Genomic DNA, 19,814 nt, shown 5'->3' with positions numbered 1-19,814 from the left:
AGTCTCGGGTCGCCTCAGTGACATATCGTCCCGGCAGTGTTTTGCAGCTGTCAACACTTTTCCGGCTTTGCTTATAGAGCCTTGGCAGGACGCGCCAGATTGTTGGACGTGTACGTAAATGTTGGAGAGGACCGTGCGACGAGCCCTGTAGCGCCACAGCCTGTGATTGGTAGAGTTTGCGGTGCACATCCGAGCACATTAGTGCTGAAATGCAGATTATTTAGTTTATTTGCATGCCACGTTCGGCTACCCGGTGCACCCAGACAGGAAGTGACAGGTACCAGGAGCAACGTGTCTCAGTTTATGTGTTTGTTTTTGTAGCTTGTAAATATCGTGTAACAGTGGTCACAACAGTGCTTGAAGGTAATGTTTGAGATAGCCCCCCCCCCCCAAAGAAGAGAGTAAAAACAGTGATCCGCTGACAACAATAAGCCTCCATCATTCGAATTTCAGTCCCTAACTAACTGCTGCCTTGTCCCATGAGCAGGTGGGCACTGGCATGAACCAGGGTCTCACACATCATCAGGAAATGTAGTGGACGTGTTTCCTGTCATATGCCTGACCGTGTCTCTGCGTGGTTGACTGCTGACTGACCGCCAGGGGTGGGCTCTTTCCCTCAGGATCAATACGAGGTGATGCCGGACGAGAAGCGCAGGAGCCATGGAGAGGAGATTGTCTGCAGGTTCCTCACCACGCAGGTGCCCCTCTGCGCTTTGGCATGATGAATCTCCTTGTGCTCTTTGGCCGAAAGGCCCCGTGGAGCTGCAGACCTCTCTCTGCACTTCTTTCCGTGTCACCGAGCTCTGTGTCACTGCTACTCTGGCAGTCTGTCAGGGTTACAGCTCGGTTTGCTCAGTGTAAATTGTTCAAAACACCTACTTCTTGATATGACCTCTAAAGTGAAAGGAACAATACAGACAATTTTATTTATTTATTTATTTATTTTTTGTCGCCCCCGATTCGGCGGCCACACGTGTGGTTATGCACAGTCTCAGGAGTGTGTGCCAGAGGTGGCCGAAAGCTACGGGCAACTTTGCAGGCACAACCTGGAGCTGAGCCCCTGCAAGGAAATCTTCAGCGAGTGCCGCAAGTAAGTGTTCCTTTTACCCCCCCTTCAGTACCCCGTGTGCCTTTCTTTTCCATTGTCAAACACCTCCTGCCTTTCTCCTGTTCCTTTGGCTCCAGGGCCCTCCATGACTACTTAAGTGGGACCCCCTTCATGGACTTTCAGGACAGCATGTATTTTGACCGCTTCCTACAGTGGAAGATGTTGGAGAGGTTGGTTTTGCCCCCTTTGTCTCTTGCACGTTCAGTCTGATCTAAACTCTGTTATTGAAACTGAACGCAGCATCGCTTTATTGCACACTTTTTTCTTTCATCTCGCATTTCTGAATGGCCGACATTTGTATTTTCAGACAGCCAATAACAAAAGAAACATTTCGTCAGTACCGGGTATTGGGAAAAGGAGGGTTCGGAGAGGTAAGATTGATGACCGGTGAACTAATTGCAGACTTTTTAAAAGTTGTCGGTTCTGGGGTTCATATTTGCATAGCAATGCTGTTTGAACCCGCGTGTGACCTGCTCTCCAGGTGTGTGCCTGCCAGGTACGTGCCACTGGGAAAATGTACGCTTGCAAGAAGCTGGAGAAGAAGCGTATTAAGAAGCGCAAAGGCGAGGCCATGGCACTCAATGAGAAGCAGATCTTGGAGCAGGTCAACAGCAGGTTTGTGGTAAGCCTTCCTCTACCAGCCCGCGCCGAGCTTCCCCCTTCCCCAACACTCGTATCTGCAACGCCTGCTTGTAACCCTCAATTGCCTCCCCTGATGACACAGAGAGCTTCCTTCACTACATTCAGCCCTAGTAATGTGTGGCGATGTTCACGGCACCTTCGTGCTGCTGGGACTGGACTGTGCGGTACATCAAAAGGCAGTTTACTCTATTTTTTATGTGTAAAATAGATCATAAATGGTTTCTGTATTAAAAAAAAAAAAACACATCGTAGTGGGAGATGGAACTGTCGTGTGATCTGGGGCTGCTGGTTTCAGTTCCATGTTGTGGAACTAAAGGATTTTTCCTCAATTTATGTGTTCATTTACATTTATTTATTTAGCTGACGCTTTTCTCCAAAGCAACTTACGGTTATTCAGCTGGGTAATTTTACTGGAGCAATTTAGGGTAAGTACTTTGCTCAGTGGTACTGTACTGATTAGTGGTACGGAGGTGGGATTTGAACCTGCAACCTTCGGGTTCAACAGCAGCAATTCTAACCATTACGCTAAGCTGTCCCGTTTAACATGCAAGTCTCTCCAGAGTTACTTACAGTAAACAGTCTGCAGTATTTCACTGACACCTCGTCATCCATCTATCACAACTTCTGCTCATGTGTCTTTGACGCACACAGGTGAGCCTGGCGTACGCTTATGAAACCAAAGATGCCCTTTGCCTGGTGCTGACCATCATGAATGGTGGTGACCTGAAGTTCCACATCTACAACATGGGCACACCTGGCTTTGAGAAGGAGCGCGTGCAGTTCTACGCTGCAGAGATCTGCTGCGGCCTGGAGCACCTGCACAGGGAGTCCATAGTCTACAGGTGAGGCGAGTGGAAGAACGAGGCCTGAATTGCGATGAGGATGTCTCGTCCATCTCGGTCCATTCCCATTTCTGATTGGACTCTTTGTTCCTCAGGGACCTGAAGCCAGAAAATATTCTCTTGGATGACAACGGTGAGTGTACTTCTCTGTTCAGTGACTGAATTCTTTCGAAATGCTGCACTTTGTTTAAGCTTCTCACCTGCCTGCTTCCCGTTGTTGAGTCTGGTGATCCCCATCCTCTGCAGGAAGTGCCCAAGCCACGTCACTATAGTTACGTCTCTCCCGTCCTTCGCCATTCTTTCTCCAAAATGTCATTTGATGCTTGTTTTCCTTAAGCCACATTACTAGTGTTTCACCAGTTTAAAAATCTGTCTCTTAAATGATTGTCATTTGTGTAGAGTTTGTCAGACGAGAATGAGGATGATCAGGGAGTTCTCTAAGTGAAGCTGCTGTGATTTCAGGCCACATTAGGATATCGGATCTCGGACTCGCCATCAAAGTGCCTGAAGGGGAATTGATTCGAGGAAGAGTAGGAACTGTGGGATACATGGGTACGTGTCCATCAGCCTCCCTCATGGACTGCGTGTCCTGCTCCGTATGTCATTGTGGAATCCAAGAATAATGTTCGTGGAGCTTTAATTCAGAAGATTGATTGTCAGTATATATTACTAAACAAATTGACACCCTCAGCTTTTTTTCTTCTTTCTGCTCATGTACTTTTACACTGTGTTAGATGCAGTTCAAACACAAAAGAATCCAAACGTAAGCAAGGTCAAGGACTGAATAAATAGAGCATCTGAGGAGCAATATTTTGCATTTGCTTTGTGGATATTTTAATTTGGAACAATTGTACTTTAATAATTTTACACATCTAAACTGCTCAGTGCTTTTAAGGCTGCACTGCATCCACTGCAGCATCCCTGCAGTCCTTATGGTACAGTATGTGTAGCAGTGATGACTTCTGGAATTCATTGCCAGCTCCGGAGGTGATCAGCAATGAGAAGTACGCCATGAGTCCGGACTGGTGGGGTTTGGGCTGCCTCATCTACGAGATGACAGCTGGGCGCTCGCCATTTCGCGCACGCAAGGAGCGAGTCAAGCGGGAGGAGGTGGAGCACCGTGTCATGGAGGAGCAGGAGGAGTACGGCAGCAGGTTCGCAGAGGATGCAGAGGCCATCTGTAGATTGGTGAGCCTACAGGGATGCCTGGGCTGTGGGAATAATCAGTGGTTCCGTGGTACAGGGGTCAGGTGGATTATTTTAGATTATACTAAATTAGGGTTATATTATATTGAGCAGAGCATCTTCTTATGAAGAGACAAGTACTGTTCTGGAGGGCGGCTTCAAAGCCTCTTAAAGTCTTTTGGCAATTCCAACCACAGAATTTATACCCGGGGCCTGAAATTATACAACATGAGAGTGAACGGTCGAGGTGCAGCTGACAGCGTGACTCATACCGGGGACATCTTGTGCTTCTGATGTACTCGTTCTTGGTTCTCCTGAAAACGCACGTTACCAAACAGAACAAAGTGTTTTACCTGCGCGATGCCGTCATTCCGCTCTTTTGTCAGGAGCTGCACAATAATGGATTCTTTGGATTTGTCATACTCACACCTCACTGTGCAATCCAGCACATTCCGCACATCTACCCTGACCGCTGACAAACCCTCTCGTCCCAGCTGTTGACCAAAGACCCGAAGCAAAGACTGGGGTGCCAGTCGGACGGCGCAGCGGAGGTGAAGGCCCAGCCCTTCTTCAAGAACATCAACTTCAAGAGGCTGGAGGCTGGCATTGAGGAGCCCCCTTTCGTGCCTGATGTGAGATTGAGTGCTGCAGTCAGACGGCAGCCCCAGGAGAGGGTGACATCGACCTCTTCTGCTGCTCGCATAACTGGGCTGGACAAGTAAAGGGACATTCTTTGAGGCCCTGGTCCTTTCTGTGGAGTTCACATCTGAATTGCCTGATCAAAGTCCCTGAGTTTGTCTCTACAGTTTCGGCTTTTACTGACATAAGAGGTCAAACTGCTTTTTGCTTCTGAGGGCTCAGAAGAGGTGCCTGTTAGTCAGTGTGCAGGTACCTCAAAACAGTATTAGCTTTATGTTATTCTCTGGTGAGTGCGGTTAAAGTGGCAATGGGTGCACACTAACGGTGTAGAGGTGCCCTTAGCCTTGCACTTACTTCCCTTTAATACGGTGTGTCAGCATCATGTGAGATACATTCTTTCATCAGGGTGATGCACTTGTTCAGTACAGGCCAATGCTGTCAGTTTGCAATAACCCTCTACCTCCTCCTGTTCCCATCACTCCAGCCCAGAGCCGTCTACTGCAAGGATGTCCTGGACATTGAGCAGTTCTCCACCGTCAAAGGTGTCAACCTGGACCAAACAGACAATGATTTCTATGCCAAGTTCTCGACTGGCAGCGTCTCCATTCCATGGCAAAACGAGGTACTGGATCCCAGTGAAACCCCAGCGCCTTTAGTGAAGTTGGCTTCATGGTTTCTGTTGGGATCATAATTTTCCGCCAGTGCCGCCGTCGCGTGCGTGTGCGCTTCGTGGTGAAAAGTGACACGCACTGAACAGTCTTTCTTTGCGGTAGATGATTGAGACGGAGTGCTTCAAAGACCTGAATGTGTTTGGCCCAAATGGATCGCGACCCCCTGACCTGGACTGGGACCAGCCACCCGAGCCCCCCCGACGCAGCTTCCTGGACAGGATCTTAAGAAGAAATGTGAGGAGTCTTGTTCTTGATCTCTGCACACTGCTCATCTTCCAGGCTTCCTCCATCACATCGCACATTTTCACACAGAATCGTCCCGGTTTCATTGGTTTAACTAGACTGGTCAAACCAGCTTCAGTTTTTCAATATTGACTAATGTAATAACTTAAGCATCTGTTTTCCAAACAAAATATTGGTTTTCCTTTATAAACAACAACTAGTGTAGAATATTGCAACTCCGTCACAATCATCATCATCATCGCCTCACTGCCTGGTTAGCTGAACACCACGTGATAACTTTCTTCTGTATAATAAATCTATAAGCCACAGTCTGTGTGATGTATTAAAAAGGTACATCCCCCTCCCCAGCATCCGGAGGTGTGCATCGTTCACAGCAAGGTCTCATCAGCCAGCGTGAACTCGGTGGACTCGATATCGAACTCTGTCCCATAGTGACCGAGCGCCGTTCCACATGGAAGGACAGTGTTCTTACAAGAGTGTATTGGGCAGGTGTGCCGAGGTTGGCTCATGGGAAGTGAAGATACTGAGTCACACTAGGAAAAGAAACGAGAAGAAGAATACAAAGTCACCTCAACGACCCTCAGGATTGCTAATGGAGAAGAGTCACTGATGATGGAAGAAGGGAAAAAACAAATCAGGGGATTGATTTTTTTTTTTATTTTTTTTTTTATTTTATATATATATATAAAAAAAAAACCACTGCAGGGAAAGAAGTCTGTGTTTTTATTTTTTTTAGTTATTTTAGTTACAGTTTTTTTTATATTTTAAAGCAACCATTAAAATAAAACGCACACACTGACATGACAAACAAGGCTAGGTTTGCCTTGCTATCTCAGGCCAAAGATATTTATTTTTGTTGCCCTTTATTTTTGTTATTATTCTTTTATTATTTTTACCATCATTGTTGCTGTTGTGTGTGGAGTGTCATTTCTCAGCCTGCATGCATTTTAAGGAAGGAATGAGGTCACTGCTTTGTTTAATCTTATGCAATGTCACCATGAGAGAAGTGAAGCCTGTTGAAGGGGAGGCTCTAGGAAGGCGAGTCCTTCTCCAAGGCTTGCCGTCCACGATTGCATTATGGGCTAGCGGCCCCTGGAAAATGAGCTTCTCAGCAGCCAGATGAGCGCTTAGACCCTCAAATGAAATGTCCACTTGTAACGTTAGCTAAGCTACTCTAAGAGCAGAAGACCTTTAGTCCGAGAAGCAGGCCAACGCAGTCGACTGTGTGACTGATGACGCTGAAGGTCTCAGCTCGTACAGCTTGGGTCGACACATTTTTCTGCTGTCCAGTTTTGTAAAGGGTAAGAGTTTTATTTGCGCTACTGTATGTGAAAACACAAAAGCACAATGCTGCTCATGAACAACTTGGGTCCGGTCTGGACTGATTTACAGCTGCCAAGATTAGGGTTTTGACTCCAGTCACCATCATTAATGAAGGGAGCTGTGCTGCATGAGGCCAGTTGCTAAGATCACAAGGATCCGCTCTTTGTTCTACTGACCTTTTCCCTCCAGTACATTCTTTTGAAACCTGTAGATGGCCATGGATGAGGAGGAAGCAAGAAGGTACAGCCAGGGAGGGTAAATGACATTACTGCCCTTTTTATTTTCCCTAATAACTCTTTTGAATAAAGTTAATTAAATCTCACATTGCTGCTGTCATGTGTAGTGAACATACATAAAAATGTAACTGAATAAAAATTTAATTATAGACTAAATATGCAGCATTCAAAAACAAATTAACTTTCAACCCAAAGTAAATCAACTTTCAGGTGTAAAACCATCATTTGAGAATCCACATCTTTATATAAACAATGTTTTTGTCCCTCTCCTCACCCCAGCCTCTTCTCTAGGGTGCACCTTATTTTTCAAAGATGGCGGGGGCATCCCTAGTGTGGGGCCTCCTTTGGGTCCCTCATGGGGCCCCCCACCCTTGGGTCAAGTACCTTCAATTGGCCTAAGGCCAGGCTGGGCTGAAAGTTCTCGGTTCTGGATCCGGTGTGGTAGAATGAGCCCCCTCTCACTCAGAACTGCTGAATCCCTCTCAGTATTCAAGGGTCTCAAAACCCCACCTCTTAAAGACCTGCTTCTCTCCTGATCTCCTATCTGCTTTACAACCTTCCACTACATTATCTGTTCAATAAAAACAATTTTTAAAATGTGCCCCCTATAAATTCTACAAACAGCTATTTGTGTAACGTTTGCAGGCAAAGATGGTGACATTGGACCAACTGTCCATCCCAATCGGACGCGGCCGCGAAGCGGCGTGAACTCGGGTGCGAAGTTCCTTTACAAGTGCACTGTGCTGTTGGTGCTGAGCTGGGACACGGTACTGGAAAGACTGGAGAACTTGACAGGCAAGGGAAGGTGGTGGGCGTGCCGGAGATGGGTCCGGTAAAGGACAGGAGGGGACAGGACTTCGGAAAGGTTAGTTCAGGAGATCAAAGACCACCAGGCAAAACTAGTCACTGACGAAGCAGTTCAGATTTGATCGAGAATCCATGACCTGATGGTCACTCCTCACTCCTTTCATTCGGTTTACTGCGGTCTGGTGTGCCGATGGAGCTGGATGGACCTGGATTTGCGCCCCTTGTTTTTGGGTTTTATCCCTTGGGGTCCTCACACTTCAGAATCGTGTGTCTGCATCTGTATCTCCGTCTGTTGATGAAATGTGCTTTTGTTTACTCCCGGTTGAATGTCACGTTGGAGAAACGCATCTGTCGAATGATGAATGTAAATATACAGTTTAATAACAAACACATGTTAAGGTCATATTAAAACTCTGAATACAGAGTCAGACCATGTCAGCTACCCTCCATAAACATTAACTGGCACATCCCTATGCAGCAGGATGAAACAGGGGGTTACATATCACCAGGTATATAAAAGCGCAACACTTAAAAAAATTCATTTTACTACGCGAGTAAAAAACCTTTCAGCAGGGCTGATACATTTACATTTATTCAGTTAGCAGACACTTTTCTCCAAAGCAACTTCCAATTAACACTATTGTAGTGTTATCAGCCCACACACCTTATTCACCGTGGTGACTTACACTGCTAGATACTCTACTTGCACTGAATCACTCATCCATACATCAGTGGAAGACACACTCTCACTGGTCACTCACACACTATGGGGGAACCTAAACAGCATGACTTTGGAGTGTGGGAGGAAACCAGAGCACCCAGGGGAAACCCACGCATGCAAACTCCACACTGATTGATTGGGGATCGAACCCACGTTCTTTCAGACCACCCAGGCAGCGCTACTCGCTGTGCCACACCCACAATTGGATTATGTTTAATAATAAAACATATTTCCGGTTACTTTAATACTCCATGAGAGATGAAAACCATAAAAGAACAAGTAATACAGCGCAACCCCACAAACACCCAGGAACACGTGGGTGACCGTTGTGTGCAGTTCCGGTACTTACCGTTAGGGGGCGCCCGGAGTCACTACCGCGCCAACACTGCCCCACGTACGCTTGGGAAAATCGTTTCTCGGCTCTTCTTTTACAGCAAGACTTCGTAAAGCAAAAGACTGGCGCGCTAACCTTGTAATTATGGGCTCTTTTCCCGCCTCTGCCCTTTGAAACGCGCACCTGTGCTTTTTATTCATGTCTCTTCTCTTAACCAGTTTTCTCTTTAAACCATTCTTTTCTCCACAACTGGTTACAGCTCTTACTATCTTTACACTTTATCCTGTTTATCATACGTGGGAAGTTAACACCTTGCGATGGACTGGTGTCCCGTCCAGGGTCTAACGCCCCCCCCCCCCCCCCAGTGCTTCCGGGTTAGGCTCCGGATCACGGGGGCCATGCTGGGAATACGCGCACGCACAATGCTGAGAACAAGTAATTTAAATTGATTGAAAATATAATTAAACGCTCAGAAAAAAAGTTATTGAAATTGGATACATGGATGGATGGAAAATTATTTATAAGGTAAATTGACGCTTCTTGTCACGCGCTGCGTTTCCCGCGACCTCTGCCGTCCGTTCGCGTTTTTCTGCTCGTGTTTCGTTGTCTTTCCCTTTTTTGCACCAAGTAGTAAGAGGTGTCAGTGTGTCGGGCGCCGCGACGCACAAATCAAGGCCCCGGTTTTCAGCACGGCAACGCAAAGAAGGACCCAACAAAAGTGGCCGAGTGCGGCCCGTAATGAGTTAGTAGCGCTTGTGCCACAGTGGGTTCGAATCCCCTCAATCTGTGTGGAATATACATGTTCTCGCTGTGTTGTATGTTTGCTCTGGTTTCCTCCCACCGTCCAAAGCCATGTAAATAGTCCTATTGGCTGTGTGTGTGTGTGTGATAGAGAGAGAGAGAGAGAGAGAGAGTGTGTGTGTTTGAATGGCTGTGCATGTGCAGTGGCATTCTGCGCGCTGGTTCATGCATTTTCTTTCAGAACCGGGGCCGGACCACCACGACCCTGCTGCACTACTGATGATGGGTTTCCTATTGCATTTCTTCTGTTAATAAAACACGCTGAACATGAACATATTGCTTTCATCTCTCGGAGAAAACAGAGCCGCTGCGCACATTGTTCCTCTATGAGCGCCTTCCCGCCTCGTGTTATTTTAATTTTTTTCCATCTCATGAAACGCGACCGCCTGGATCTGCATCGATGACGTCACTGTGCCCTCGCTCTCATCAATTCCAGTCGGGCGGCTCTGATAAGTTCAAGGACTGATAAACGAGACGGAGCCCAGCGACAGATTTAGTGTGTCGAGTCCTTGAGTCAGATTTATGGCTGGACGAGTTCAAGGTGGACGGAGCTGCGGAGCAAAAGCGCGCCAACGCGGCGCTTCGGGAACGCGGCTGCGCGGCATCGCGCGAACGTGACCGCGCCGTCATTAAAACAATATTTTATTAAGAAAAGCAAAACAGGGAGAGCTTTTTCTCGGCTGCTGGGCCAAGGCTGAGTGAACCGAGGCTCCACATTTGTTCCACATGACCTCACTGCTCGCGTCAATTACCGCACAAAAAAGCGTTAGTGGAAGCCACGCGGAGCGCGTTCACGAGCCATCACCTCCATAAAGAGGCGGGGAGACTCCACTGAGTATCACAGTAAATATTTCCCATGTTGTGCCCATAGAATTGTTTAAGCATTTGCCTGGTTTTCACCAATTACACTGCACACACACACACAAACAGTAGCGTTCAAACGTTTGGAATTACTCAGAAATGTTCATCATGTTTTTGAAAGAACTGATGCTTTTTTCAAATCAAGGTACCATTAAACTGAACTAAAAATGTAGCCAATACATAATTAATAATGTTGCAAATGGCTGTAAGTATTTCATGCATCAGATTGGCAAGAAACTGAAAACTCCATTCAAAGGTGTTCACCACTGCCCTGAGAGAAGAGGGCAAACTGGACCTAACCAGGATAGGAAAAGAAGTGGAAGATCCAGATGCACAACTGCACCCAACGATAAGTACATCAGAGTCTTTAGTTTGAGAAACAGAGGCATTACAGGCCCTCTGTTGGCTGCTTCCTCAAAAAGTAAACACCAGATACCAGTGTCATCTACAACAATGAAAAGATGACTCCAGGATGCTCTCCAAGAGAACATAGACATTGTACAGCGGATGGCTGGAGAAGAGTATTATGGACAGATGAGACTAAGGTTGAGATCTCTGGATCAAGGAGGTGAACATGTGTGAGACACAGGGCAAATGAAAGGATGCTGGAGGAGTGTTTGATGCCTTGTGTCAAGTACTGTATGGTGGAGGAAGTGTAATGCCATGGGGATGCTTTGATGCTTCTAAAGTGGGAGATTTACACTGAGTGCAAAGAATAATGAACTAGAAAGGTTACCACTCTACTTTATATCATGTCATCCCGTCATCCCTTTTCGTCAGGCAGTAGGACAATCATCCAGAGCATACTTCTAAACTATCTGAAACCTATCTGATAAAGAAACAGGAAGTTAGAGTATTGTCTTTGATGGACAGGCCGGCACAGTGGAAGATTCTTTGATAAACGTAAAGTTTGATGCATTACACCGTTACGTGATATAAAAATAACGTAACGACATTGTCAGTGTATCGGCTATCATTTCTGGTCCATTTAATGCTGCCTTGGTGAATAAAAGTATCAGTTTCTGTCAAAAATATGAGCATTTCTGGGTGATTTCAAACTTTTGAACTCTAGTGTATATACTGTATACATGTGCATACATACACCTCGACACCCTTATATTGTATACTTGCAATAATTTCTTGCACATTGATTTGTATATAAGCGCAGCTGTTTCGGAGCTGTTCGGTTCCCCTGACCCTGTGCACATTCCATGGAATATGAAAAATGAGTCTCGTGATAAGGATGGACAGGGTCAAGTGTACACGATGATGCACATTCCTTCACGTGAGCAGTGAGTCCACTTGCAATGACTTGCTCGGCAAGAGGCCCTGACCGTCTGCTCGGCTTTCATGCCGTCACGTGCAATGGGCCATTCGGCTGAGAGCTTCACCACCAACGTCCAGCATCCCTGAAGTGTCCTTTGGGCACCGTGTTGGATCCGGCACCTGATGAAGAACTCAGCCCAGTTAATACACTTCCATGTTTTTTTTTTTTTCTTTTTACATATTCAGTCATGAAGAGATTATTTCCAGAAATTATGTTGTGGGAAAAGTATAACACAGTATTTACAATGTATTAAGGTACTAAACTAGCTGATCACAAGGACACCTTCCTACCATCGATGCATTCCTTAAACTTTTGCAATTCATAAGAGTAGATATTTCTTGGGGCACTAATAAAGGTTGTGTAGTACAGTGCATGTGAGATGGTCAAGACCACCGAGTGAAATATGATCACAGGACAAATTTGCACTCTATGTATTTTATTAGAAGCAGTACAGGTTCCACATAACGGGGAACCGCATCTCCACCCAGTTGCTTTATCTCACGTGCCGAAGTGTAAAAACCAGGTAAGATCGGCCAATCTAGGTGGCCAAAGCAGCACAGTTAAATTCAAAATTCTTGTATTATACATGATGATGTGCGATATTTGTCATTTTCTAGAGAGGATCACCAGTTTCACTGGAGCTCGTGCTCTCGGGTTGCCTGAAATGCATTTATGATTTATTACCACAGTAAGAGACACTTCACTTCACTTGATGACATTGCACTGTCTTTCTGGAGGCGACAGTTCCCTTTTTCTCATTCCTTCAAGTCCGTTTGTTGAGTTCACGCCTCTAAGCAGCGCAGTCGAAGCACCGCACGTGTCGCGTCGCGTCGCATTCGCGCGTCACCCGATCCGCGCGCTCCAGGGGGTGTCCGTCGTCTCAGCTGTGTTGGGAAACGCGTCCAGTGTCGTGTTCAGATGAGCACTGTTCAGTTCCGTGTCCAGCACTGCACGTTATCGACACACACACCCACCTTGTTTACAGCACGAGCTCCTCCTCGTACGCGCGGCGCGTCCTTGCACGGGGTCGACGCGCGTTTTTTTTTTTTTTTCTTTTTTCTTTTTTTCCCTCCTCCTCTCTCGCGTGCCCTCGTCCTTGTGTGCCGCTCACATCGGTATATATAACGACTGGACTCGACCGGTCCCCCGGAGCGTGCTGTGAATTCCCGCCACACACACACACACACACACACACATATAGACAGAGGAGCGCAGAGAGGGAAGGCGACAAGATGCTGCCCGCGACGTTCAAGCTGTGCGCTGGGATCTCCTACGGGCACGTGCGCAGCATGACAGGTAAGGGGGGGGAATCGGCCCGATTCGCACCTCGCTTTTACAACCTCATTTTACCGAAAAGACGCGGAGCCTCGCGGTTTGAACCCATCACCGATTCCCGTGATTTTGATCGGTCTCGTAATTTTGTGGATTAATGATATTATTTGTGGATCTGCACTTGGTAATGAAACTCTGGTGCTTATATAATTAACAGCGAAGAAGGTGGACGCTGCTGCATTGCCTACCTGAGCATCAATGTATTTTTATTATTTTTAAAGTGAATTACAATGAATGTTAAAGTTGTTTCCCGTTGGAACAAGCTAGGGTAAGTACCTTGCTCGAAGGTACTACAGCCAGATTATGGGACTCAAACCTATAACCTTTGGGTCCGAAGGCAGCAGCTCTAACCGCTGCGCTACCAGGTGTATTTAAAAGAGATGAATATGGGAGTGAAAAAAAATGTAGTAAAAGACTCAAAAAGGGAGAGACTCACGGCAGGCAGGACTCTACTGTATTTTACAAACGTTTTCTTGCACGTGCGCAGCTGGACACTGACGCCTGGACTCTCGGACCCTCGCTGTTTTAATTCGGCCTCTTTTGTTTTGGCAGGACTGAGGAAAACGGCGATGGTCGCGATTAACCATGAAATGAAGAGACTCTCGGGTCCGGGTCCGAACCGCTGGATCTCCCAGGTGCGCAGACGGAGCTCCCTGCTCAGTAAGTACCCCCCCGGTTCACGACTGGAGTGGGGGTGGAGTGGGGGTGGAGTGGCCGGTGCTCACACTCCCCGCTGCCACAGGCGGCCGGATAGAGGAGACCCCTTACAGCGAGGCTGAGATCTCCTACATGAAGCAAGGGGAGGAAGCCCTGCAGAAGTCCATCAGCATCCTCGGTGACCAGAGCGGCTGGAAGATGGAGACGGAGGCGGTGAGAACGGGGCGGGGGGTCGATCTGTATGGACCCTTAGACCAGCTGTACATGCGTTCGAAACCCTGTCAGTGTCCTAACCCCCCTATTGACCCAAACGTTGACCTTAAGGGTTTTTCTGCTCCTTGGTTTGGGGATCATTGGGTTCATTGAGGCTTGTCGTCCTACCAGGGTAACACGGACCAAAAAAGAGCTCCTTACAGTGAAGTGACATTTAGCTGATGTTTTTCTCCATGTGACTTACACTGTTAAGCTGTTTATAACTATTTACTCATTTACACAGCTGGGTGATTCTGCTGGAGTAATTTAGGGTAAGTACCTTACTCAAAGGTACTAGAGCTGGAGGAGGGATTTGAACCTGCAGCCTTTGGGCGCAACAACAGCAGGGCTAACCACTGCTCTACCAGCCACCCCCCAGTGTCCATCCTTTGTTTCTTGTTTGCTCAGCCTGGCCACCGTACTCTCTTTACCTTCCAAACACACTTCTGTACCGCGTTGTCTAACCTTTTGTGATGTGTCTCCTCCCCTGATACTCCCACATATGTGACATACAGACTTCCGCCTTTACACTGTAAATTTATTAAAGAGCACTAACTGTATAAATCAGTTAATACAGAAATGCACAGCAGAAACCTCTTGAAGTTAATGTTTTAAACCATATATTCACATGATATTTTTTACCTTTTAGATTTTGTGGTTAAATGTAAGTATCTTTGCAATGTTTGTAAAGCACAGTGTTTTCTTCAAAACCACCACATGAAGGACATCATTTTAAGTAACAGTTCAAACGTTCCTATTTTGTTTGTTTGTTTTTAAATAACTTCCATCATAATAAAAGTGGATTTGCTGAACATATATGTCGCTGTTGCCTCATAGGGCCTGGCTGGTGCCAGAGGGTGTGGGTTCAATTGCTGTTCGGTCGGTGTGGAGTTTGCATGTTCCCCCGTGTCTGTGTGGGTCCCCTCTGGGTGCTCTGGTTTCCTCCCACACTCCAAAGATATGCTGTTCAGGTTCCCCCATTTTGTGTGTGTGTTCCACTGATGTATGGATGAGTGACCCAGTGTAAGTAGTGTATCTAACAGTGTAAGTCACCGTGGTGAATAAGGTGTGTGGGCTGATAACACTACATAGAGTTCATTTGAAGTTGTTTCGGAGAAAAGTGTCTGATAAGTAAATGTAATTAATTAATGTTCTGAGGCACCCAAAGAAACGGGGGAAGACCTTCACCTGGTGGTCATTGTTCAGCTGAATGTTTGTGGAGGAACTTGAAAGGATCATAGGTTTTAATAAAAAAAAAACGAAGAACAGATTATTTGGCAGGAAAGATATTACAACACATTACATCGCTTCCTTATGGTAAAATTGTATCTCATTACACAATTTTTTGCCCCGCTGTGGTCTCCTCATACTGCCGTCTTTTGGCGATATGTAAGGAATAATTCCTCCGATGATGATACTTTCCAACCGCTCCGTGCTCTTGCTTGCTTTTGTTTTTATAAACACACTTTTCTGATCGAAGGAGAACGGGGACAAGGTGCTCAGCAAGATGCTTCCGGATATTGGCAAGGTGTTCAAGCTGGAGGTGGTGCTGGACCAGCGGCCCGATCATCTTTACGGAGAGCTGGTTGGCAACATGGAGAAAATGGGCGAGTGGAACCCCAGCGTGAAACAAGTGACGGTGAGGAAGGTCATACACACCCGCACATGGCCACGCACCCGTACGTTCGAACCAGGTGCGACCGGCCCTGGTCCTCGAGTGCGGAGTAGCCCGTTTCGGCTGATCCCCGTAAGTATTCGGACACTAATTCCCTTTGGACCATCTGGGACCAGGGCTGGCCCTCACATTAGTTCAACCCAGTAAAATCTCGACCGCGATGATTAATTTTCTTTTGCTTTTGATGCATATTTTAAGTAAGCAAGAACATGGTGGGTTTTGGGGCAGCCGGCTGAAATGCGGCAGCATCGCGTTGGTCAGGTTCTTCTCTTCCGCCGTGTTTGGCACAGATCCTCCAGAGGGTTGGCCCAGACACCCTGGTCACTCACGAAATGGCAGCGGAGACGCCTGGCAATATAGTGGGCCCCCGGGACTTTGTGAGCGTTCGCTGTGCCAAGCGTCGGGGCTCCACCTGCTTCCTGGCGGGAATGTCCACGAACCACCCAGACATGCCGGAGCAGAAGGGTTTCGTCAGGTAGGCGAGCTTTCCGAATCTGCGGTCCGAGCGGAAGGTCACAGAGCGCCGTCGCACGTCACTCTGCTCCTGTGTCGTAGGGCGGAGAACGGACCCACCTGCATTGTCATGCGGCCAAGTGCTGAGGACCCCAACAAAACCAGATTTACTTGGCTGCTCAGTATAGACTTAAAGGTAAGGAGGTTTTACCCTGCTGCTGAATAACGAAGTCCCGATGCTCCACATTCTCCAGTTTCTCGGACATTCAGACCTAAATTTATTCATTTTACACACACTCTTTCATTAATTACATTTATGTAGCAGATGCTTTTCTCCAAAGAAACTTCCAATGAACTCTATGCAGTGTCATCAGCCCACACACCTTATTCGCCGCGGTGACTTACACTGCTAGATACATTACTTACAGTGGGTCACTCATCCATACATCAGTGGAACACACACACAGTATGGGGGAACCTGAACAGCATGTCTTTGGAGTGTGGGAGGAAACCAGAGCATCCAGAGGAAACCCACACATACACAGGGAGAACACGCAAACTCCACACAGACTGAGTGGGGATCGAACCCACATCCTCTCGCACCATCAGCAGTGCTAAGAGGCCACCGTGCCGCCCAGTTTGCTAGACGCGCCTCCACATGTCAGAGTAATTTTGACAAACCAAATGCGTTTGGAAAGTTGCACACAGCCAAGGAGCCGTGCACCACTTACAGTCGTGGCTCAACCACGGATGGCGAGCGGTGTTGCCACGGTCGTGCTCTTCTAGGGGCCTCGTTATTTACTCTAACTCCCCTGTATGGTGGGCAGAAATCAAGATCGAATGACTCGATCAGAGAAAGTCAGATGAGTGTTTTGTGGTTCGCTTCTTCTCCTCCCACAGGGATGGATCCCAAAGGCTGTGGTGAACCAAGTCCTCTCCCAGACCCAAGTGGATTTCGCTCAGCATCTCAGACAGAGGATGGCTGCCAGTGACATGGGGGCAGCCCTGGCCTGCTGATGCCCCCCTCCCACGACCGTTCCACGATCTCCACCTCCTCTCCGGAGCGACTCTCTCGTGTACACGGTGGTGCGAGACCGGAGTTTAACTCCGCGGACGCTTCGGTTAACATCCTGCTTTTTCGGACGAATCCTGCGTGACTAAACGATAACGTATTACTGCACACGTTTCATGACTTGACCGCTTTGCCAAGGTGTGTGTCCACTGTAGGTGTGTGTGTGCACATGACAGCTGGTATCTACGCTTTTCCTCTTCTTCCCAACCCGCTTTTGCGGACCTGTCGTTTTTTTTTCAGAACTTTACTACGGTACTCATGGACTCGTTGCACTCATGTACACGACTTTATGGAACCTGTACTTTGTGTTGGAAAAGTTGCACGATCTGCTACGCCTTCTATTTATTGTGGGCCGACAGCACTGCCAGTCAGTCTGTTGACAGGTCAAAGTCAATAAAAATCTTTGTTTCAAGCCACTGTTGTGGTAATTCATGGGTAAAAAGCAATGTACTCTCCCAGAGTCAGTAAAGTAGTAGAGCACAAGAACAGCATTTTTTTTCCACATCGTAACAGAATCTGTCCGGATAAGTAACGCAGCGGCTTGCAAAAGTATTCACACCCACAACCACCTCTTTCTTTTAAGAGAAACACAAGTGATACATTGAGATTTCTTTTTCCGTTACACTTTATGGGCGACTCGGTGATGTGACGGGGGGGATACCTGGCAATGTACTCGCATCCCCCTCCCTTTGCTTTTTTGCCCAGTGATTGCGGAATAGGCTCCGACCTGCCGCAACCCTGAGCAGGACAAGTGGTTAATGAATAAATTTTACATTTTATGACAAAACACTGAAACGCTACCTACATGTATTCATTTATCAGATGCTTTTTTCCAAAGCGACGAACATCTCATAGAAAATAAGATGTGTGCATCACCTTAGGAGAAAGAGACACTTAGATACAGACGTGTGATTAAGTGCAGTTAGTTTCTTTCCACCATATGAACCAACGTTCATCACACGAGTAGCTGCATAAAACTTCATCTAAATATCGACGATTCCTGATAACCTTCCTAGAAATAATTCTTTTTTGTGACATAAACATCTACATTACAGGAACAGCTCCATAACTGCATGGGAGCAATTTCAGGGTAAGTACCTTGCTCAAGGGTATTACAACAGGAGACCAGATTTGAACCTACAACCAGCAGGTCTAAAGGCAGCAGCTCAAATCACTGCACTACCTGCTTCCTCCACCTGGCAACTCCTAAAGAAACTATCTCATTTTCTGCATAAAAACCATCAGTCGGGTTGGAAATCTTGAGGAAAGGTGTGGAAATGGACATGAAATATCATTATACTTCAGTTAGAGGTTTAGAAATGGGGTAAAAAAATAGAACCCAAGTGTTCGGTGTCCTGCTGGGGACTCCTGGTTTGGTTATCAGACAGTGGAAAACAAATGACAGCACCCAACCTTTTCCGCCTAGAAAACACCAGCCATAAACTCAGCCTCCGGACCATCATGGTCACCACAGAGGGACCAGCTGCCACTTTTAAGGAGAGACTGCGTTCAGTTGCTGAGAGAAGAACAAAGGTCCACCAGTGAGCCGCATGAAACGTTTTGCATGATACAGGCCTGTATAGGAGGGAGGTAGAAAAGAACTTTAAAAAAGATCTCAAAGCCCATCTGGTGCTTGTCACATGCATACTTTATTGAAGAAGTGAGCGAACGAGAAACGCACCACGCTGGATGCGGGCCCTGAGGTACCCCCCGTACACCTCGACGTGCCCTCAGGGGGTTGTGAGCCTCCCTCGTTGATAACCACGAAGTTCACTAGATCACTACTCATGTTTTTCACTCTGAAAAGCACGCAGATGCTGTGCTGTTAGTGGCCTTGCGTGGTTTTGCTCGCAGACGTTTGAAATGAGATGATCTTCAGCTCCTAGCAACCTTCCGCTCTGCTGGTTCCTCAGCTAAAACCACCTTCTTCCACAGCAATCTACGGTCTGTAACTAAGAATCCACACCGACTCTTCTCCACCTCCTCATCCCTACTCTGCCCTCCTCCTCCTTCCTCTGTCACTGCTGACAAATTTTCCTTGTTTTTCAGAGACAACATCAAATGCCTCGCGGAGAAGGTCTCATCATCCACCTGCCCCGATCACGCTGGAGCTCCCTGCGAAGGCTTCGTCCTCCACATTTAACCCCCTGTCAGAAGCTGAACTCTCCGACCTCCTGCTGTCACACAGAGCTGCCACCCGCTCGCTCTCCTACTGGACATTTCCTGGCAACTTAGCTCCTTCATCTCCAAGGTCATCAACTCCTCACTTTCCGGTAGCTTCTCTTCTGCCTTCAAAGCTGCCCTCATTTCACCACTATTAAAGAAACCCTCTCTGGATCCAGACTCAGTCCAGAACTACAGGCCAGTCTCCCTCCTCCCTTTTCTGTGAAAAACTCTGGAACGGGAAACCTGTGATCAGCTGTCTGCATTCCTCATCCAGAATGATCTCCTCAATGGATATCAGTCTGGATTCAAAGCTGGACATTCCACTGAAACTTCACAGTATCCGATGCTCTCCAGTCAACTAGAGGACCTCCCTCCCCTGGGTGCTCATCCTCATTGACCTGGCTGCAGCATTCAACACTGTCAACCACCAGATGCTAATCTTCTCTCTTGAACAGCTTGACATTAAA

The 19,814-nt window shown here is 47.1% G+C and overlaps 2 protein-coding genes across 3 annotated transcripts in view; both read left to right on the top strand.

The window, feature by feature from the left end:
- Positions 1 to 6,000, top strand: part of LOC108936160 (G protein-coupled receptor kinase 5-like) — a 34,659-nt gene extending 28,659 nt beyond the window's left edge. The window contains exons 4-16 of the mRNA XM_018755299.2: positions 621 to 698; positions 990 to 1,090; positions 1,186 to 1,278; positions 1,416 to 1,479; positions 1,590 to 1,730; positions 2,402 to 2,592; positions 2,688 to 2,725; positions 3,055 to 3,144; positions 3,572 to 3,780; positions 4,272 to 4,409; positions 4,901 to 5,038; positions 5,190 to 5,321; positions 5,679 to 6,000. Coding sequence (XP_018610815.2) covers positions 621 to 698; positions 990 to 1,090; positions 1,186 to 1,278; positions 1,416 to 1,479; positions 1,590 to 1,730; positions 2,402 to 2,592; positions 2,688 to 2,725; positions 3,055 to 3,144; positions 3,572 to 3,780; positions 4,272 to 4,409; positions 4,901 to 5,038; positions 5,190 to 5,321; positions 5,679 to 5,762 — 1,497 coding nt within the window. The 3' untranslated portion in view covers positions 5,763 to 6,000. The remainder of the gene's footprint in view (positions 1 to 620; positions 699 to 989; positions 1,091 to 1,185; positions 1,279 to 1,415; positions 1,480 to 1,589; positions 1,731 to 2,401; positions 2,593 to 2,687; positions 2,726 to 3,054; positions 3,145 to 3,571; positions 3,781 to 4,271; positions 4,410 to 4,900; positions 5,039 to 5,189; positions 5,322 to 5,678) is intronic.
- A 6,882-nt stretch (positions 6,001 to 12,882) lies between these two features.
- Positions 12,883 to 17,597, top strand: star (steroidogenic acute regulatory protein). Of its 2 annotated transcripts, none has more exons than XM_018755601.2 (7): positions 12,883 to 13,036; positions 13,625 to 13,732; positions 13,815 to 13,942; positions 15,465 to 15,620; positions 15,947 to 16,131; positions 16,212 to 16,305; positions 17,010 to 17,597. In XM_018755601.2, the coding sequence occupies exons 1-7, from the start codon at positions 12,973 to 12,975 to the stop codon at positions 17,124 to 17,126; spliced, it is 852 nt and encodes a 283-aa protein (XP_018611117.1). In that variant the 5' UTR covers positions 12,883 to 12,972; the 3' UTR covers positions 17,127 to 17,597. The 2 variants fall into 2 exon arrangements, with proteins under 2 accessions (XP_018611117.1, XP_018611108.1); XM_018755592.2 differs by having other exon boundaries at positions 15,462 to 15,620.
- The last annotated feature ends 2,217 nt before the right edge of the window (positions 17,598 to 19,814 follow it).

The sequence above is a fragment of the Scleropages formosus genome, chromosome 6 (assembly GCF_900964775.1).
Source record: "Scleropages formosus chromosome 6, fSclFor1.1, whole genome shotgun sequence".
NCBI lineage: Eukaryota > Metazoa > Chordata > Actinopteri > Osteoglossiformes > Osteoglossidae > Scleropages > Scleropages formosus.
This window is presented reverse-complemented; position numbering and strand designations above follow the sequence as displayed.

Excerpts from the sequence above, each read along its gene's own strand:
- star (XM_018755592.2), top strand. The coding sequence starts at position 12,973 with ATGCTGCCCGCGACGTTCAAGCTGTGCGCTGGGATCTCCTACGGGCAC. Across the intron at positions 13,037-13,624 it reads GCACGTGCGCAGCATGACAG|GACTGAGGAAAACGGCGATG; the intron begins GTAAGGGGGGGG and ends TTGTTTTGGCAG. Across the intron at positions 13,733-13,814 it reads CAGACGGAGCTCCCTGCTCA|GCGGCCGGATAGAGGAGACC; the intron begins GTAAGTACCCCC and ends CCGCTGCCACAG.